At 46.2% G+C, this 16,622-nt stretch overlaps 1 protein-coding gene across 2 annotated transcripts in view; it reads left to right on the forward strand.

The window, feature by feature from the left end:
• The first annotated feature begins 478 nt into the window (after positions 1-478).
• LOC147626181 (sec23/sec24 transport family protein) overlaps positions 479-16,622 on the forward strand; it is a 57,590-nt gene continuing 41,446 nt past the window's right edge. For both annotated transcript variants that reach the window (XM_086816297.1, XM_086816299.1), the window contains exons 1-9: positions 479-978; positions 1,070-1,138; positions 8,409-8,462; positions 10,600-10,772; positions 10,946-11,132; positions 11,328-11,473; positions 11,602-11,756; positions 15,199-15,280; positions 15,480-15,595. In XM_086816297.1, coding sequence (XP_086672423.1) covers positions 642-978; positions 1,070-1,138; positions 8,409-8,462; positions 10,600-10,772; positions 10,946-11,132; positions 11,328-11,473; positions 11,602-11,756; positions 15,199-15,280; positions 15,480-15,595 — 1,319 coding nt within the window. In that variant the 5' untranslated portion in view covers positions 479-641. The remainder of the gene's footprint in view (positions 979-1,069; positions 1,139-8,408; positions 8,463-10,599; positions 10,773-10,945; positions 11,133-11,327; positions 11,474-11,601; positions 11,757-15,198; positions 15,281-15,479; positions 15,596-16,622) is intronic.

The raw sequence follows: 16,622 nt of genomic DNA on the forward strand, positions 1-16,622 counted from the left end.
ACAGAAATTTGCTTTAGTTGATTGATCAGAAAGGATGCTAGGGCCCAATCTACTCGCTACCCACTCTGGATGCTTCCTCTTCGCATCCAGAGTTTCATGGCATTGCAATCTTCCAAGTCCCAGTCGCCCCAACTACGAGCCTCCTCCTGCACTCGAGCCTCACTCTCCCCCCTGCGACCACTCTTCTTCCCATGACTAAGGTAGCTAATCTTGCATGTGCGATGTATGCCGACCACACACCCCACTAAACATGCACGAGCGAAGTAAATAACCACTCCTTGTTCTATGCCTTCTCTTCTTTCAAGTTTCCTCGATTGAGAAGTGGGAATACCTTCTAAAGGGCTTTTCCCTACAATCCATATAAGTGGCTTGCAAATCATTAAATGCATTGCCACAAACTTTTGCTTGTCTTGCATTGCCACAAACTTTTGGTTATGTCATACTCATTGTGATGGCCAAGTTATTTAATTGCTCATAGCTTAATTGTCACGCCGTTGAAGTCTATTAAGAGGATATTTATATTTATATATATATAAATTTTGCCTTAAAGATTGTGTTGGGAAAAAATAGGGTCACACTGAAGGAAGAAGGATCACCTCACCTCAAGGCGTGCCATCTGCTGTTGTACGAAGAAATACAGCATGGCCGTCCGAGTGACAGTGGCGAAGAGCCCGGCGGATCCTAAGATGCAGGAAGGTAGCGGGGTGCCGTGGGGAGCTACGGTCACGCCCTTCGCAGCGCGAGACGAGAAGGGCATCCCTCCCGTATACCTGGCCCACAGCAGCAAGGATCCCCATCGCTTGCCCCGTTGCGAGAACTGCTGGGCGTACATCAGCTCCCTCTGCGAGATCGAGCAGTATGCCTGGAGATGCGCCCTCTGCGACTCTCTCAACGCTCTCTCCGAGTCCGACTGCGCGCGCTACACATCACCTCAGTGCCCAGAACTCTCCTCTTCTTTCATCGACATGGAACTTCCAGGTCAACTCCCTCTTCCATCAGTTCACTAGGAGTTCCCCCAAAGTAAGCAACTTCTTACGGTAGCCTGCCGGCTGTAAATTTGTTTAAACAGAAGATGACCTAGCAGTCAAGGACGACTTTCAAGGGAAACCGGTTTTTGTTGCAGCCGTGGACCTTTCTGGTAAGGCGAATTATAGCTCCGTGAAAATACTGATCCGTGGAAAACTGAAAAGCAAAAGAACTAGCTATCTATACTATGAATATGTGTAAAGAGAGAGAGAGAGAAAAAAAGAAGGATTATAAAAGACCCAAAGGGTCTATGAAACCAAAAGTAATACATGTGATATGTGGGTAACTATATGCCAGCAAAACATGAAAGGAAAAAAACTAGCTACCCGAAGAATAGGATCCATGTACTGGGTGTGTCTCGCATGTACTATGTGATCAACGGTCAACCCAATTGGCCATGTGGTTTCGATGGCTCGTGTGATCCCTTTGTCCATGTGGGGTTTGACTGGCCTCCTTTACCGTAGGCTGAGGCAGTCTAAAAAAGTCTATAATGGAGTTTGACTCTTGAGAAGCATCTGGCTGGCTGTGGGCCTGAGGCACTGTGTCAACATAGAGCTCTATTAGGTACATACCCTAGGATTGCTGATAGGCACACTGCATAACCTATCAGAGAGGGCGCGAAACTCATAATAGCCCGTAAATACATGCCTAAACATCTTTGGTCCTCATATTTGCGGACCTGTGTGAGGGGGCTAGATCTGTCTTGGAAGAGAATGAAATCTCCCTTGGATCTCATGGTAGGGTGGGCATCTAAACAAATAGCACTCCTCGTCCTCCTGCTCAAGACTCGAGTGCCAACTGAGAGCGAGAAGGGGCCAAGGCCTAAGAGGAGGTAGGGAGAGTGTGGGGCAGCCAAGGCTCAAGCCTCAACGAGGTAGGGAGAGTGTGGGGCAGCCAAGAGGAAGGGTGGAGTAGTAGGTGGAACAGAGAGTGTGGGGCAGCCAAGGGGGCAGCCAAGAGGAAGGGTGGAGTGGTAGGGAGAGCACTCAAGCAGCAGGCTCAACCAAAAAAACAGACGCAGCAAAATAAACCCGAACAGCAAATAAAACCCGCCGCCGCCACCGCCGCCGCCGTCGCGCACATGCGCACATGCCGGAACGCCCGGAACGGGCGTTCTGCCCTACGTTCCGGCGTTCCGCTCGCCGTTCCGCCACGTTCCACTGCAAGTCACGTTCCGCCTGCCGTTTCTGCGTTCCGGGCACGCGTTGAGCTCCAGACCGGCGTTCCGGCGTTCCAGGAAGGCGGAACGCCGTTCCGCGGTAACTATGAGCTCGGCAGAGTAGGTGCTGGATTGCTACCCCCTCTGGATCTCCAATTTGGGGCATTGCTACCACCTTGATTGTTTTGACGGGTGGAGGTAGTGGGGTTGGAGGTGTTGCCTCTATTTTCCTTGGCTTTAAAAACACACTCATCAAAAATGTCCAGTCATTTGGCAATAAGTGCAAAATCTATTCTTTTTGGGAATATTTTGCCAGTGGGGAATGGGTGTTGAGGCAGGGTTTTTGGAATCAATATTGTTGCCTGGAGGTTTGCCTTGATTTCTTGAGTTGCCGTTCCCCTTCCCTTGTGTCCTTTTTGAGTAGAGGTGGTATTGGACACAAGGGCCCCCTCTTGAGTGGAGGAAGAGGATGACTTCTTGGGATGAAATTGGTCATGCAACCGAGCGAAGCGCAAGAGTTGGTACTCACACTCATATAGGTTAGGCAAAGGTTCTAAACTAATGGTCTGTGTGACAAAAGTAAAGAAGCTAGGCGGCAACTTGTTTAGTAAAGTGATAACCTGGTCTTCCTGGGACTTGGCAGAACCAGTGGTGGCATACTCGGCGTTAAGGTGCCGATATTCAGCAACTTTGACGGTCAGGTCATTCCCTTCTTTGATAGAGAAAATTTGAATTTGATGCTCAAGATCAATGTGCGATTACGTGCGGCATCTCTCTCTGCAAGGTGTGCCCATCTGTCAGAGACATAGGGGAATTGCTGGAGTTGAGAATGAAACTCTGGCAAAAGGCCTTGCATGAGCTCCACTATAGCAGTGGCATTTCTAACTTCCCAATGGCTGATGACTTCAGGAGATGCTAGGGAAGGGTGGGGTTTTGGTTCAAATCCCTTTACTAGGTTCGAGGAACCTTGGGAAGTAAAAACTTGTTCCATAAGATTAACCCAGGTTGTATAATTAGACCCGTTAGAACTAGTCTTTTCTGTGAAAGCATTTCTGGACATAGATACATGAAAGGAAGATGGTGGGGGAGTCCAGGATGGCTGGTGCCCATATCCAGACTGTAAGGTTTGAGGAGGAAAACCAAAAAACCCATAGGTGTGGGACCCGTCGAGGGTGCTCCATAAGATGGAGTAAAGTTTTGGGCACTGAGCATAGGTGGAATACCTAGTTGAGGCACAAACCTTGGAGAGGACACATAATTAGGAAAAACACCAGTGCCAGAGATTGGTTGGTAAACCACCTGATACCCCGGAATGTTGGGTGGTACCCCAGTGCCAGAGGGCTTAGTGCTGAAAGATACGTGGGATAGGTAGAACCCATGCGCAGGACCCAAAGGAGGTGCAGGCGGTGACGATTGCATGCCAACAATAGTAGGAAGAGATATGGGTTGGGTGGGAGGGTTTTGTGCTTGAATTTGAGCAGTATTCCATTACACATTACAAGTAGGGACAGAAAGTGATCCAGAGGAGAAAACAGTGTTACCTCCTTGAACACCAGAAGTCGGAGAGTGAATTATACTCCTAGACCCTCCTCTGTTTGGGTTCACAAAATGCTAGGGATCGAGGGTAGTTGATGGTACCGTTTGTTGAACCTGTGCTACAGAAGAAGATACCCAGGTAGAGTTAGGAATATACGTACTAAAAGGCACATACGTATCTCGTGTACTTGCATGGAGCATGTCTATTTTGGTATAGTTTCGTGAACGGAGATTGTCCTTACTAATGTTGCATTGCATAGCATCTTTATGTGCTTGCTTGCAATTGAAATTGCATGCTGTTTTCATACTTGCCTGACCAATGTGTAGTTTCGGGTAAGGGGACGCTTGCCCATGAACCGTGTGTGTAATTGTCTACTGACATGGTTATGTGGCATGTGACAGGTGGTAGGTGGTCATAAATCTAGCTTTAGGAATTAGCACTAACTTATAAGTGAGTGTGTACTTACTACATTAAGTTTTGGGCGACCAAAACTCTCTTATAAGTTATGACCAGCCCTGTATTCGACCTTATTCCCTTTGTACAAAGGGAGCAACCAGCCATGTGTCATTCTAGATTGCACCACAATGCACTTGTCCTCTCTACCTGACACCTAGAGTGGACAACTCACCATCTCTTTCTTCCCTCTCTCTTCATGAGGTATGTTTCGCTGTATTTTCTGCACTTTCTCCTTCCCAACTCCATATCCAAGCTTGCTAGTGTGTTTTCCAAGTTTCCAAGAGTGTTTCCAGGTGGTGTTCACTCTCCCACACACTCCCAATGACTGAAATTTAACAAAACAGCTCTCAAACCAGCTTTTCTCTCTCTCTCTCTCTCTCTCTCTCAGTTAGTTGTTGTTTCAGTCTCAGTTAGTTGTTTAGTTGTTTTAGCTTTTCTTACACAGACATTGTATCAGATCCACCAATTGTTGTAACCTTTTTGGTCTCATAGGTCATTTTGGCCTTTTGAGGACGTTAATATATCATTTCATTTCATTTTCATTTTCTCTCTCTGCTACGCTAGTCTGTCCGTACAGCAGCACCGTAGAGTGGCTGCCACCAGAGGAAGAAGCCAGCCGTACAGTTGACAGTTTTGCTCCCTCTTATTCTTTGCTGGCCATACACTGCAGGCAGGGACTGTCGAGATTGGGCCGTACAACCTGGGCAGCCGACTGGGCTCTCGTATTCATCTCTCCCCCCCTCGGCAGTTATATAGGGGCCCACAGCTGGGCAGCCCCTTTATCTACAGGCCCCTGTTTCTCCACAGCAGTCGGGCAGGCTTTCGGTGGCCGTGTAGCATACTGTCCTGCCCTTTATCTCTTGCGCAGGTCTTACACAGGGTACAGCAGCTTATTCTCTCCTTGCACAGGCCCTACAGAGGAGCAGCAGTTGTACAGCACTCCAGTCCATCCATACACTGGTTGTACAGAAAGTACAGCAGCGGTACAACATACTTTTTCTTTGGTGCAGGCCGTACAGATGCTAAGAACAGCCCGTGTGCAGTAGCTGTACAACGGTACAGTTTAGGATCACACGTGTGTAACTCAAGGGCTGGTTTGGGGCGTGTTTTCAGGGGCTTCTCTTTCTTGACTGTTTGTCGACCTTTTGGGAGCTGAGTTGTTTCTCTGAAGTATTGGTGGAAAGATCTGGTGTTGTTCATACTCGCACCTTTGTTTGGTTGTAACCCTTTTATTCATTGGAATAAAGCAATTCCTATGGGGGCCGGCCGTTCCGGCTCAGTGTTGTGTTCCTTTTAATATTGTTTATGGTCATTTCCGCTGCGTTTTCACATCTTTGTTTGGCATCTGAAGTGTTTGTCCTTTGTTCCGGGATTCCGTTTGGTTTCATCCGCACTCCAGAGGAACTAGTGGATTTGGAGTTGGTGGATTGGAAGGTAATCTCTAGCATTTTGTGACGGCTATTGAGGATTTTTTTGCTTTGCTTTTGGGGCATGGATCAACTAGCACAAGTTGTGTGGCTTTTGGGTTGGCGGCTTCCTGAGCCCAACTTGGCGACTAGTTGACACTTTTCGATGGGTTTCATCGGGCTCATTAGTGTGCTACCTTGGATGTCAGGTGGGCCTTGACATTTCAGTTTAGTAGCACCCTCTGCTCTTGAGCCTTTAGAGGAAGCTCCTTTATTTGAGCACGACTCGGCTTCCAGATCCTCTTAGCCACCATGTGGTACATCACTTCTTGTTGGTGCGTCCCTCTTGTATTGGTGGTATAGAGGCTAATCTGAAACTTTCTTTGGTTAGGAGGAGATGGTCGACATGCGCGGGTGAAAGGTAGGCTGGCATGTGCTAATTCAACCTTGACGTGAGGGAGGCCTTGACTTGAGTGACTTGATAGTCTAGATGTAAAAGGCACTCTTAAGCTTGTCTAATCCTATCTCCTAAAAACAGTCCAAAACAAGAAAAGAGAAGCAAAAAAAGGGGAGTAGGCAAGCGCACCACCCGACTGCAGGATTAGGACTCTAATCCACCCCTAAGTAGTGAGGGCTAAGGCTCCACTCCACAGATACATGCCAGTCAGCATTGGCATCCCATACTACCAGTAGCATTGGCTCTCATACCACTAGTGCTTGCCCACGGGGCCCACTACAAGACTGTTTGTGATTTGCCATGTCCACGGCATAACTAGAAATAGTTAACCTGCTATAGATAGCCAACAGCGTAGTTTTATTAATTTTGAACCTTAGCCCTTTGCATGTGCCTGCTATCTTTGAATCCCATAACCCTATTGGATCAGTCTTGCTAATCCGAGGATTAGCTCTAGGTAGTAGAGCCCTCTTGGGCAAGCTGGGCAAGCTGATAGTGCGCAATCTTTAGTTAGAAGCAGAGCTCTTGAAGGATTTGCTCATTAGCCGCATCTCCTTGAGGCTTCCTTCCGGCGGACGCCTGTGGACCCCCAGCATCTAATGGATTTTCTCTGAGGCTCCTCTGCACGAGTATGACCCCTCTTTGGAGGACAAGTTTACTTCCAGCCTTTTTTGCACTTGGAGGATGCTTCTCCCAGTTCAGTTCTGATTCAGTCCTCTCGAGAATTGGAGGAGGATCATGAGCGGCAACCTCTAGTGTGGAACCCCCTTTACCCCCGAGACACTTGGTGGGGGCCGATCACATTTCTCCGTGGGCAGGTAGGCTTTGTGTGGGACTTGCCAAACCTTCGGCTCCTGGCAGAGCTTCCGTCGACTCCCAAAGGAGACCAAGATGGCGCACCTCTTGTGCCTGAGGGGAGCATGACATCGATTTAGCCATTCCTCTGGATTGGCTTCTTCCGTGAGAGACTTCCCCCTCCCCAGGATGGCTTTATTTTCTTGGACAGGAGTAGTCTTTGGTGTGTCACGCGAATTCACGGTGCTCACATTGGAGGTGGTTTTCCATGGGCAGCAGCTTACCCGTTCTCAAAGGACACTCGGAGATGATCTTTCCACTCCCCAATAGCGTTCGAGTTGTGGGATCGTAGGGGGGGGAGTGGTCTATCGATCCTCCCCTTTTTGAGGTCGGGGGCATCGCATCCTGGCGCCTCTGGCTTTGGGAGAATAGACCCCTTGCAAGTGTTCAATGGGACCCAGGTGAGTGATAGTGGCATGGTGACATTCCTGACCATGACATACCCTTTTTGAGTACTCTGCCCGACTGGGCAGACGGATCCTTCCTGCAGACGGTTGATGGCATCCCAACAGCCCTTCCTCATTGGTAGGCACAGGCAGTACCTGCACTTGTATAGAGGATTAGTGGTAGAGCCTCTGGAGCATTTTCGGGGCCTGGAAGGTGTTACTTTTTCTCTGATTTAACTCTTAGAAGGATCTTTTCTTGGGATTTTTTTTTTCAAGAAGGATCTTTTCTCGGTTAAAATATATCTCAATTGGGTAAAAACAGAATTGGGTAAAATTGGCACAAACAATTCAGCGGAAATGTGTCAGAATATGATACAAATTGGACCTTGAGTGAAATTTGGGTGTTATTAGGCAAAAATTGGGTCAACTGGGCGAAATGGGGCATATTGTGTGTCAATTTGATGCATGATCAACTCACCATCATTTGCATTTCATTCTTTTCCCAAGGAAATTTAAGCTCTCATACCACTGAAACAATCTTGTACTATTCTTTGGCTCATTGATTTCTCCCTAATTATTGTATTCAGTTTAAAACAACCTTAAAGCCTCTTTTGTAAGAAAACATCTTGGATAAAATTCAATACCACATTTCAAAAATCACAGGCCATGGACTCTGCACTAGTGGGCCAATCGAGAATTCGTACCATATCAAGCCTGAGATGCCATAAATCTTGTCATGCCTCTTCTTTAGAGTGAAGCCTATCAAATCCCTAGTCAAATTCAGTATGTAATTCTAACGTAGTTTCAAAAGAGAGACTTCTTCTTTAGGAGAGAGTTTTTTACTTGAGTTTTCCCTAGCCAAATTTAGTAAATAGGCTTCCCTCTAGCCAAAATTGGTATCTAATTACTAACCTAATTTCAAAAGAGAAACTTCCTTTTTAGGAGAAAGTTTATAACTTAAATTACAAAAACAACTTCTCTTTGGGCAAAGAGCCATGTGTAGAGCAAAAATTGCGCAAATGAATTGTTGAATTCCCAACTCTTGGTCATTGAACAAGTACAGGTGAAAACCCTTGCTTGCATTTTTTTAATCCTAATCTATAAGTATTTTCATATTGATGCTTTGCAGCTTCTGAAGAGTTTTTGGAGCTTGTCAAAAGTGCACTTCTGGCAGCATTAGAAGGTGAGAAATTTCTTCTCTTTTGTTGGTGTGGATTGTGGCCATACTTGCAAACAAGTAGAAATCCTTATTTACTCTGCAATTCTGAACTTGTGGAACTGAACTTGCATCATTTTACAGTATAACAAGCTGATTGAGAAAGAAATTAGGGTCGATCGATGTTTGGCTGTCATGAATATCATGGCTGGTTCACTTTTTACTTGATAGAAAGAATAGAACCCTTTGTGAGATATGTTTGTTGGACATGGGTTTTTTTAGCAGTTTCATGGTGGCTTAATGACACATCAGCTGATCCCACTTTGAGAATGTGATCTGTCTTATATTTGACCATCAAGGATGTGCTTTCGACCATGTTCCAGGCTATTATTGGAAGGAAAATCAAAGTTTTAGAGGACACACAAGAAGAGCTATGAATACTGCCTTGATTCTTTTTTTCTGAAGACAAAAGAATTGAGAGTCTGGCAGAAGTGGTCACTGAAGAATGCAAGTATGCACAAAGATCGTTTAAACAATGGAGAATGGAACAAAAGCCATTTATGCACAAGGACACAGCAGTGGGTTCCAAACCAGAACAGGCCCTCCTCTTGGGTCCCTATTTGCTTTACCGATATGAAAATGGAAGTACAACATTTGAACGCTCACTTTTACCTCATTGTGCTGTCAAGGTCTTACCAAGCTGAGAACCATTGCAGATTTCTGTCCAGTTCTGTCTGTCATTTTCCGTCTAGATATGTTTCACTTTTTGTCCGGATCTATGTGTGTATGAGGGAGCGGGCTTTTGCTTGGGGCATAGTAACAGGACATGGCTGTTTCCAAAAGTTGCGCAAATTCCAATTCTCGGGAGTTTCCGTTTCCGTTTCCTCGTTTCCTAATTTCTCCTGAGAATTTTCCCACGATTTTCCCGTGGTAAGTTTTGTTTTCCTTGTTATTTCTATTAGATTAGATCTATATCGTTTCCTACCTGTTTCCGTTTCGTAGCTGAGGTTGGAATGATGACAAGAGAGTTTTTTTTCTTTGGGAGGGAGAGAGGGAAGGGGGGGCGTGCATGCCCTCTCTCATCCTTTTGCTGGTAGCCTGCTTGACCAGCAGCTGTGTGTAGGCCCCAGGGGTTTTAACCCTTATTTCCCTATCGAAGGGGTGTTTCACCTGCAGCTAGACCCTCATCACATGGGATCAATAAGTGATTCCTGGGCATCCCTCATGGCTTGCACCAACTCAAAAACAACCAAACGTTTTCTGCTAGCTTTTTTTACTCTCCTGAAGCTAGGCGGCCAACATATGGACCAGGCCACAAAATTGCATGCCTGTCTTTTTCTCCAACTGGACCATCGTCTTGTACTCATCCTCTAGATCTTGGGGGTCTTGTAGGCATCTAGCTCTTTCGAGGATCTTTGCTCTCTCTTTGATGGCACCATGTGTGCGGGTGGACGATGCATGTCTGGCCTGGAGGCTCGTAAGGGCTGACTGCTACCTCGGCATGCTAGCTGTCATCTGGTGTGGGCCAAGGAAATAAGTGATGGTGGACTCGGTGGTGTCATGTAGTGGCTGCGTCGTGGCCTGTGGCCACATCCGAGACACCTGATAGTGCCACATCTTTCACAGGAGAAGAACTAGGCATCTCTGATCTGTGTAAATCACTCGTGACAAAGGGCCGAAACCCTCTCTGAGGTTCTCCCATGTATCTCACAATATGATGGGCATATAAACAAGTAATGCTCCTCTATCTCCCCACTGCGCATAGTCTGCTTATGTGCTCCTCCGCGGTATACCCTTTCTTCCCCGTCTCAATCTGAAGGCTGTGGGACGGTACACTCAACTGGCCAATGGCAACCCTCATGACATGAGACATGTGTTGGTGGAGATAACTTGCCTCATGTGATAATTTGGAACATGGCATCTAGGACCATGGTTGCTGCCCCAAACTCAGCCAAGGCAATCTTATGTCGTGCTTAAGGCTTACTCGTGATCATACCTGAAAGCATCATGACCTGCAGTCTTTTAATCCTCCTCCAGGAGAGAGAGAGAGAGAGAGAGAGAGAGAGAGAGAGAGAGAGAGAGAGAGAGATTTGATCCTGCCATTTTTTCTTAAAAACATCTAAGATGTAAGCACTTCTTTGCAAATTTGCTAATGTGTGTGCAGCACTAGAACCTGGAGTTCTTTTTGGCTTGGCAACATTCAGCCATAAGATTGGGCTTTATGATATACAAGGGCCTGTTCCTGTTGTCAAGAATGTGATAATACCCCCTGAGCTGGATGGACACATTCCTGTTGATCTGGAGGATGCTATGCCTCTTGGCTCTTTTTTGGCACCTGTATGTTGGGTTAAATTTATCTCTCTCTTCTTTTGTAATAGACAGTTCTGAACGCTTTTTTTCCCTTATTTTTTAACTATTATTTTACTAGAGGAAATGTTATGATTTTAGTTATTAGGCAGTTGAGCTCTATTTGAATATGTCGAGGGCTGATTTGCAATCCGGTTTTGCAGGTGGAAACCAATAAGGACAATATTGCAGCTGCCTTGGAGACTCTCAAACCCACCAGCTCATGGGAGAGGACTACTGCTGCAGGTCAGGGAATTGAAGGAGTGACCATGGGAGGACGTGGATTTGGCGTTGCAATGGATGCATTATTGAATTATCTTGGTGCTGATCATGGTGTCACCTTTGCAATCGGTATGCACCTGTTTTATGCACTCGAAGTTAAGGAAGCTGCCATGTATCTGAAGCCCCACAAAATCTTGACACATTTATTTTTAATTATTCGAAAAACGTCATAGGTTTAAAAACTTTTCTCCCCTTTATTTTAAAATTTTAGCACTTGAGTTTTCCAGACACATAATTGCTTGAAATGGGTTGTGTACCTTGTAGCACGGGTCTTTGCGTTCCTGTCTGGTCCACCAGACTATGGAGCTGGGCAGCTTGATACTAGGAGGTATGGTGAGCAGTATGCTAGCAAGGGTGAAGATGCTGACAAAGCATTGCTTCCTGAGCAAATTCCTTTCTACAAGGACCTTGTGAGTGATCTGACGATCATGCCATTTTTTCCTTTAAGAACGTTCATTTTTTGCTTTCTTTTGTTAGGAGGGAGCAGAGGTCCTTTTTAATATGAAAGGGAGGTTTATGAAGTGGCGGTGTTTCCTAGGCAGGAGTGGCAGTTCAAGCAGGGGTGTGTGTGGATATTTTTGCCGTTACTAATGAGTACACAGACTTGGCTTCACTCAAGTTTCTGAGTATTGATAGTGGAGGTTCTTTGTTTCTCTACTCCAACACAGACGATGCAACATTGCCTCAAGATTTGTAAGCCTGTTTACTGCTCCTAATTGAACTTTCAAGCACTGATAAGTACTGGGCTATAAGTTTTACAAAGCTGTTTTTGCTGTCATGCATAGCACATCAAGGTTGTCAATAATTTGCTGCACCATATATGGGTCTGATATCAGCATGTCTATCCTATAGATTTCTGTACTGCTGAACCACCAAACATTTTGGCCATGCGGATGATGGCGTGGTTGTACTCTGTTTATTAGGATCTCCTTATCACACTCTTTAAACAGAGTTTTGCTGTTGTCCGTCCAATCTTCATGTTATTTTCTTTGGAAGGCCAAAAACTGCTCATGAGACCAAATAGTGTGTATGGATTACTATTGTCGAAGATGTCCTTAACATTCTATAAGAGCTAATAACGAGGAAATGTGTGTGTGTGTGTGAGAGAGAGAGATTAACTTAAAGGTCTATGAGACACCAAAGAGAGAGATATTAACATTTTCAAAAGACCCGAAGGTGAGACCAAAGAGTAATACAATAGCTCCATGAAAATACTGATCCATGGGAAAAACTGAAAATTGAGAAAAGAACCTAGCTACCTGTACATCCCAAGTCCCAAGCAGGGTTAACAGGTCTAACTTCAGGTTAGGTTGGCCTAAGACTGGGGGTTAGGCATCTCATTGGGAGGTTAGTGGTACTTATGAGGCTCTATGAAAAGCAGGCGCTTTTTGCTGTATGCATGAAGCCTTTGAGCCTATGGATGCATGCGAAGAGGGAGATCACAGTCAGGCCTGAATTTGCACCGCAGAAGAGGGCCTTATGCTGTCTAACAGTAGCGTATTGAGGGCTGGTTTGATCTTGTGGAAGGCTGAATTCCATGAGGTTGCTTATGGAAAACTCACGCTTTTTAGGTCATACTGGATTGCTCTCTATATTTGTGTGGCTGTAAGCAACAGGGTGTGCTGCATGGTGCTGGATGACTGAAACCTCTGTTGTATGCATGGGCTGGCTGCAAGGAGAAGGTGCATAAGTGCTGCAGGATACTGAGAGAGTTGGGCTGTAGGGCATCGTACAGGAGGCCCCATGATAGGCCGTACAGGGCCACTTGTGGGCTGCCGTACAGGCAGGTGGCCGTCCCTACAGGGCTGCGTGTATGTGTGGACAAACTGCAGAGGTATGATTTTTCTTAAAAAAGCATGGGCGTAGATGGGTTTTAGGCATTGTTTGCTTTTTGGCAAACTGAATGCCTAAAAAATGAGCAAGTGCCAGAAAAGCCAAATAAGGCTTTAGCCTTGGGTTGTTGGTCGATGGTCGACCTCTATGAGCATGTGCTTCTGCATGAACGCTGGCTCCTCCTATCTTAAGCTTTGGGCAGCCATCCTCACGCGTAAGGGACTCGTACAGTTTCACGTCTGCTGAATTTTGCACTTTCTTTTTATGCTGACCTTGTCTAAGGTTTGGTCGAGTTGATACCATGACGGAACAACATGCTATGGCAGGTATGCCTTTGGACTCTTATGGTGGGCCGCCGACACATCTACCTCCCTTACAGGTCACGGGTGAGGGCCCATCTGCCCATGGAAGTACTGTTGGGAACTCAAGTACAAGTATGTCCTACAACGCAGGTACCACCTCAGTTTATGGGACAGGCCATCCAGGGAGCAGTATCGGAAATGATCCAAATCAATTGCTTTTACTTCTTTTGCTCACCTGCTTAAGGGCAACCTTCTCTGCCTCTCGGACAGCCATCAGCTACTCCCTATTCCTTGGAATCTCCTCTTGTGAGTAACTTGTACTTCAACCTTCTTGATTTACAGAGACAATTATAGGAGTTACGCTCCATGGTTCCCCAAGCTGCAGCTAAGAAATAAACTCCCCAGACAGATCTTTTTCCATTTGGATCCATTTTAAGGAGAGCAACTGTTACATGCACTGAGGTTGATCATGATGACACACAACAGGGCCTTCTTTACATAGTTACCGCGGAATGGGAACGTTCCGGGAACGTCGGATGCTAGAACGGGAGCGGATCGGGAACGTCGTGGAACGCCACGTCATATGACATGTCAGCATATGACACAAAAAAATGTAACTTTTTGTATACGGATAGCCAAATATGCTTCATAATATTTGCTCCCCCAAGACATGAACATACATTTCTGCAAGCAAAACTTAAATTTTGTTTTTTTTCGGGACGTTTCGGGACGTTCCGGGAACGTGCCTTCGCCCGGAACGGCGTTCCGACGTTCCAGGAAGACGGAACGACGTTCCGTGGTAACTATGCTTCTTTATACCTTTATGTGGTGAGAATCTTTAGCATCCAAATTCACCCGCCGCGGGGGGGGGGGGGGGGGGGGGGGGGGACCGCAAGTTCCACGTGAGAAACTGGAGAAAAGCGTGCAAAAAACAGTAGCCTACCTGTACTCTTCGCACAGCTGCCTTCAGTTGATTTCGTAATGGGTTGAGCACAAAGGGCCTAATGCCTTCCCTTTTTATGGTTTAAAAAACAGACGTGCTTTTTTCCCAAGAAAATAGGCCTATTATAAACTGTGCGCTAAAACTGCCCGCATTCCTTTTTTTTTTCAACAAAAAAAGCCCCATGCTTTTTATAATAAAAAACAGCATAGCTTTTGATTTAAAAAGCACAATAACCCTATAAGTGGCCCAATGGAGCTTAAAATGCTGGTTGCCACCCTCTGCTTTCTCTCTCTCTTTCCATGTGCCGACCAATTGCCGTCCACCTGCTCAGCCCATATGCGCCAGGCTGCACCTGCTGGCTGGCCTCTGTATGGCTATCTATAGCGTGTACAGCCTGATGCTGCTGTATGGCATGGTCCAGGCCTGCAGCCCTGCGCACAGAAGCCCTGCTGGCCTGACCCGGCTGATGTCATGCGCACAGAATTTCTGCTCAGCAGCTGCTCACCTTGTCTTTGCGCTTCCCTGGTGACATCAGCGCACTGACCTGCTGTTCTGCAACACTTGCTGTGGACAGCCCACACACAGCAAGCACCACAAGAGAAGTGCCACCACATCCTGTGCGGCCAGCAGTGCGCAGCACTGCTGCTGTAACCTGGCCGCTGGCTCTTCATTTATTCATCTCATGTTTCAAGAACTTAGCGTCCATATACCTGCAGAAGACAAACCCCTCTTGATTGGTTATCTGAAAATCTGGGAGTTTAAATGATGTGCTCTTTGAGTGCATGGTTGTAATAGAATTTCCCTTTTGGGAGTAAAGAAATCATGTAGGGAGGGGGGCCAGTCCATCTTTGGCCCCTAGTGTGGAGTACAGAGCACACATATTGCACACATATACACAGAGTTTGCATCTGCATGCATTCTCCAGTTGCATCGTATGTTGTCATCTTAATTAACTGAAAAAGTATGATTTCTTTGGCACAGCCCTGACAGCTAACAATGAAATGACCTTGAAGTCAGATGGTGCCATTAGCTGATGAGACTCTTTCTACTTTTGTAGGTATCGCATGCTTAGTCGACCGTATGCGTTTGGCTGTGTCTTCAAGTTAAGAACATCTGTAGAGTGTAAACCTTCTCGGGCTGTAAGTGCTGCTTTACATTATTGTTGATGTTGCTCCTACTTAATAATAAGATTAAGGACTGGGAATTTTGCAAAAAGTTTTCAAGGGGTGGCCTAAGTTGCAGATTTTTCCAACCTAATATTGTTGATTCTCTCTGATCACTGTTCTTTAGATTATATAACTTCAGGTGTCCAAGGTTTTATGTTTTTTTTGGTTGCAGTACGGCCATTTCTTCCCCGATCCACAATATGAAAATGTGCAGCATATCATATGCTGTGACATTCATGCAACATATGCTTACGACTTTGAATTCACAAACACAACAGGATTTGACAGGTTTGGTAATAAATGACTTGAATTGCACTTCTTATGTGTCTGTTTCACTTTCTTAGTTCCTTTTTCTTCTTTGTGGGAAAATCTTGATTAAAGTGTGGAACTTTGCTCCAGGTGTCTTAAATTGTCGAGCAGTGAAGCTTGGCCATTAAGGTCTTCTATGTCTAGGGAAGAAGCATTGTATAAGCATTAGGTATCATAGGCTTAGGCTGGCCTTTGGCTAACCTTAGCAGAGAGGCTCGTTGGCCAGCAGCAGCCAAAGCCCACAAGCCACGTGTGTGAAAGCGCAATATAAACGTCACTTTTGAGCAAGTCGTGGGCATTTTTTAACAGGCCGTCAGCATATGCATAGCTGACTTGAGGAAGGGAACTGTATAGAACGTTGGTCATGTTCGTCCATGCCCGCCCGCCGGCCGTTTATGGTGTGAACTCTCTCTATCTCTTGGCACTTTTTACCCTGACTGGACAGGGTTTTTTTTTCATGGGAATACACTTTAGTGTGTGGTTACTTTGCCCTAGAGTACTTCATTGTACTTTTATCTATTATTCATCGAGTACATCTTTCGAGCTCCCTCACGTTTCTCCTTGTGCTTGAGCTTGTGTATGTGTGTGTGCAGGCTAGCTGCCCTCCTACCCAACATTGGTATTAGAGCTTGGTTAGGGTTAGGGTTAGGGTTAGGGTTACACATCAGAGCTAGGGTTTGCCCTTCTTTCTCAAGCTTGAGCCTACTGCACTGAACACTGCTCGACCTGCAACTGCACCTGTTCTGCCCGACCAGCTGCTGTGTGCTCCCCCTCCCCCCCCCCTTCCCCCCTTGAAGCTGCTGACCTGCGCCGTCAACTCCTTGCAGCTACCGCCCTGCGTCCCTTTGCAGCCGCCCGACTATACCTGGCGAATCTGCGCATACCTGCTGTCTTGCGCAGCTATTGCCACGTGTCACCACGATTGCAGCCGCCTTGCTTACTGCTACCATGTGCCGACTGTACCTGTTGTGCGCCGTCGACTGTACATGATTGTACCTGCTGCCCG

This window comes from Cibotium barometz, chromosome 22, assembly GCF_041138505.1.
Source record: "Cibotium barometz isolate CiBa-2024 chromosome 22, ASM4113850v1, whole genome shotgun sequence".
NCBI lineage: Eukaryota > Viridiplantae > Streptophyta > Polypodiopsida > Cyatheales > Cibotiaceae > Cibotium > Cibotium barometz.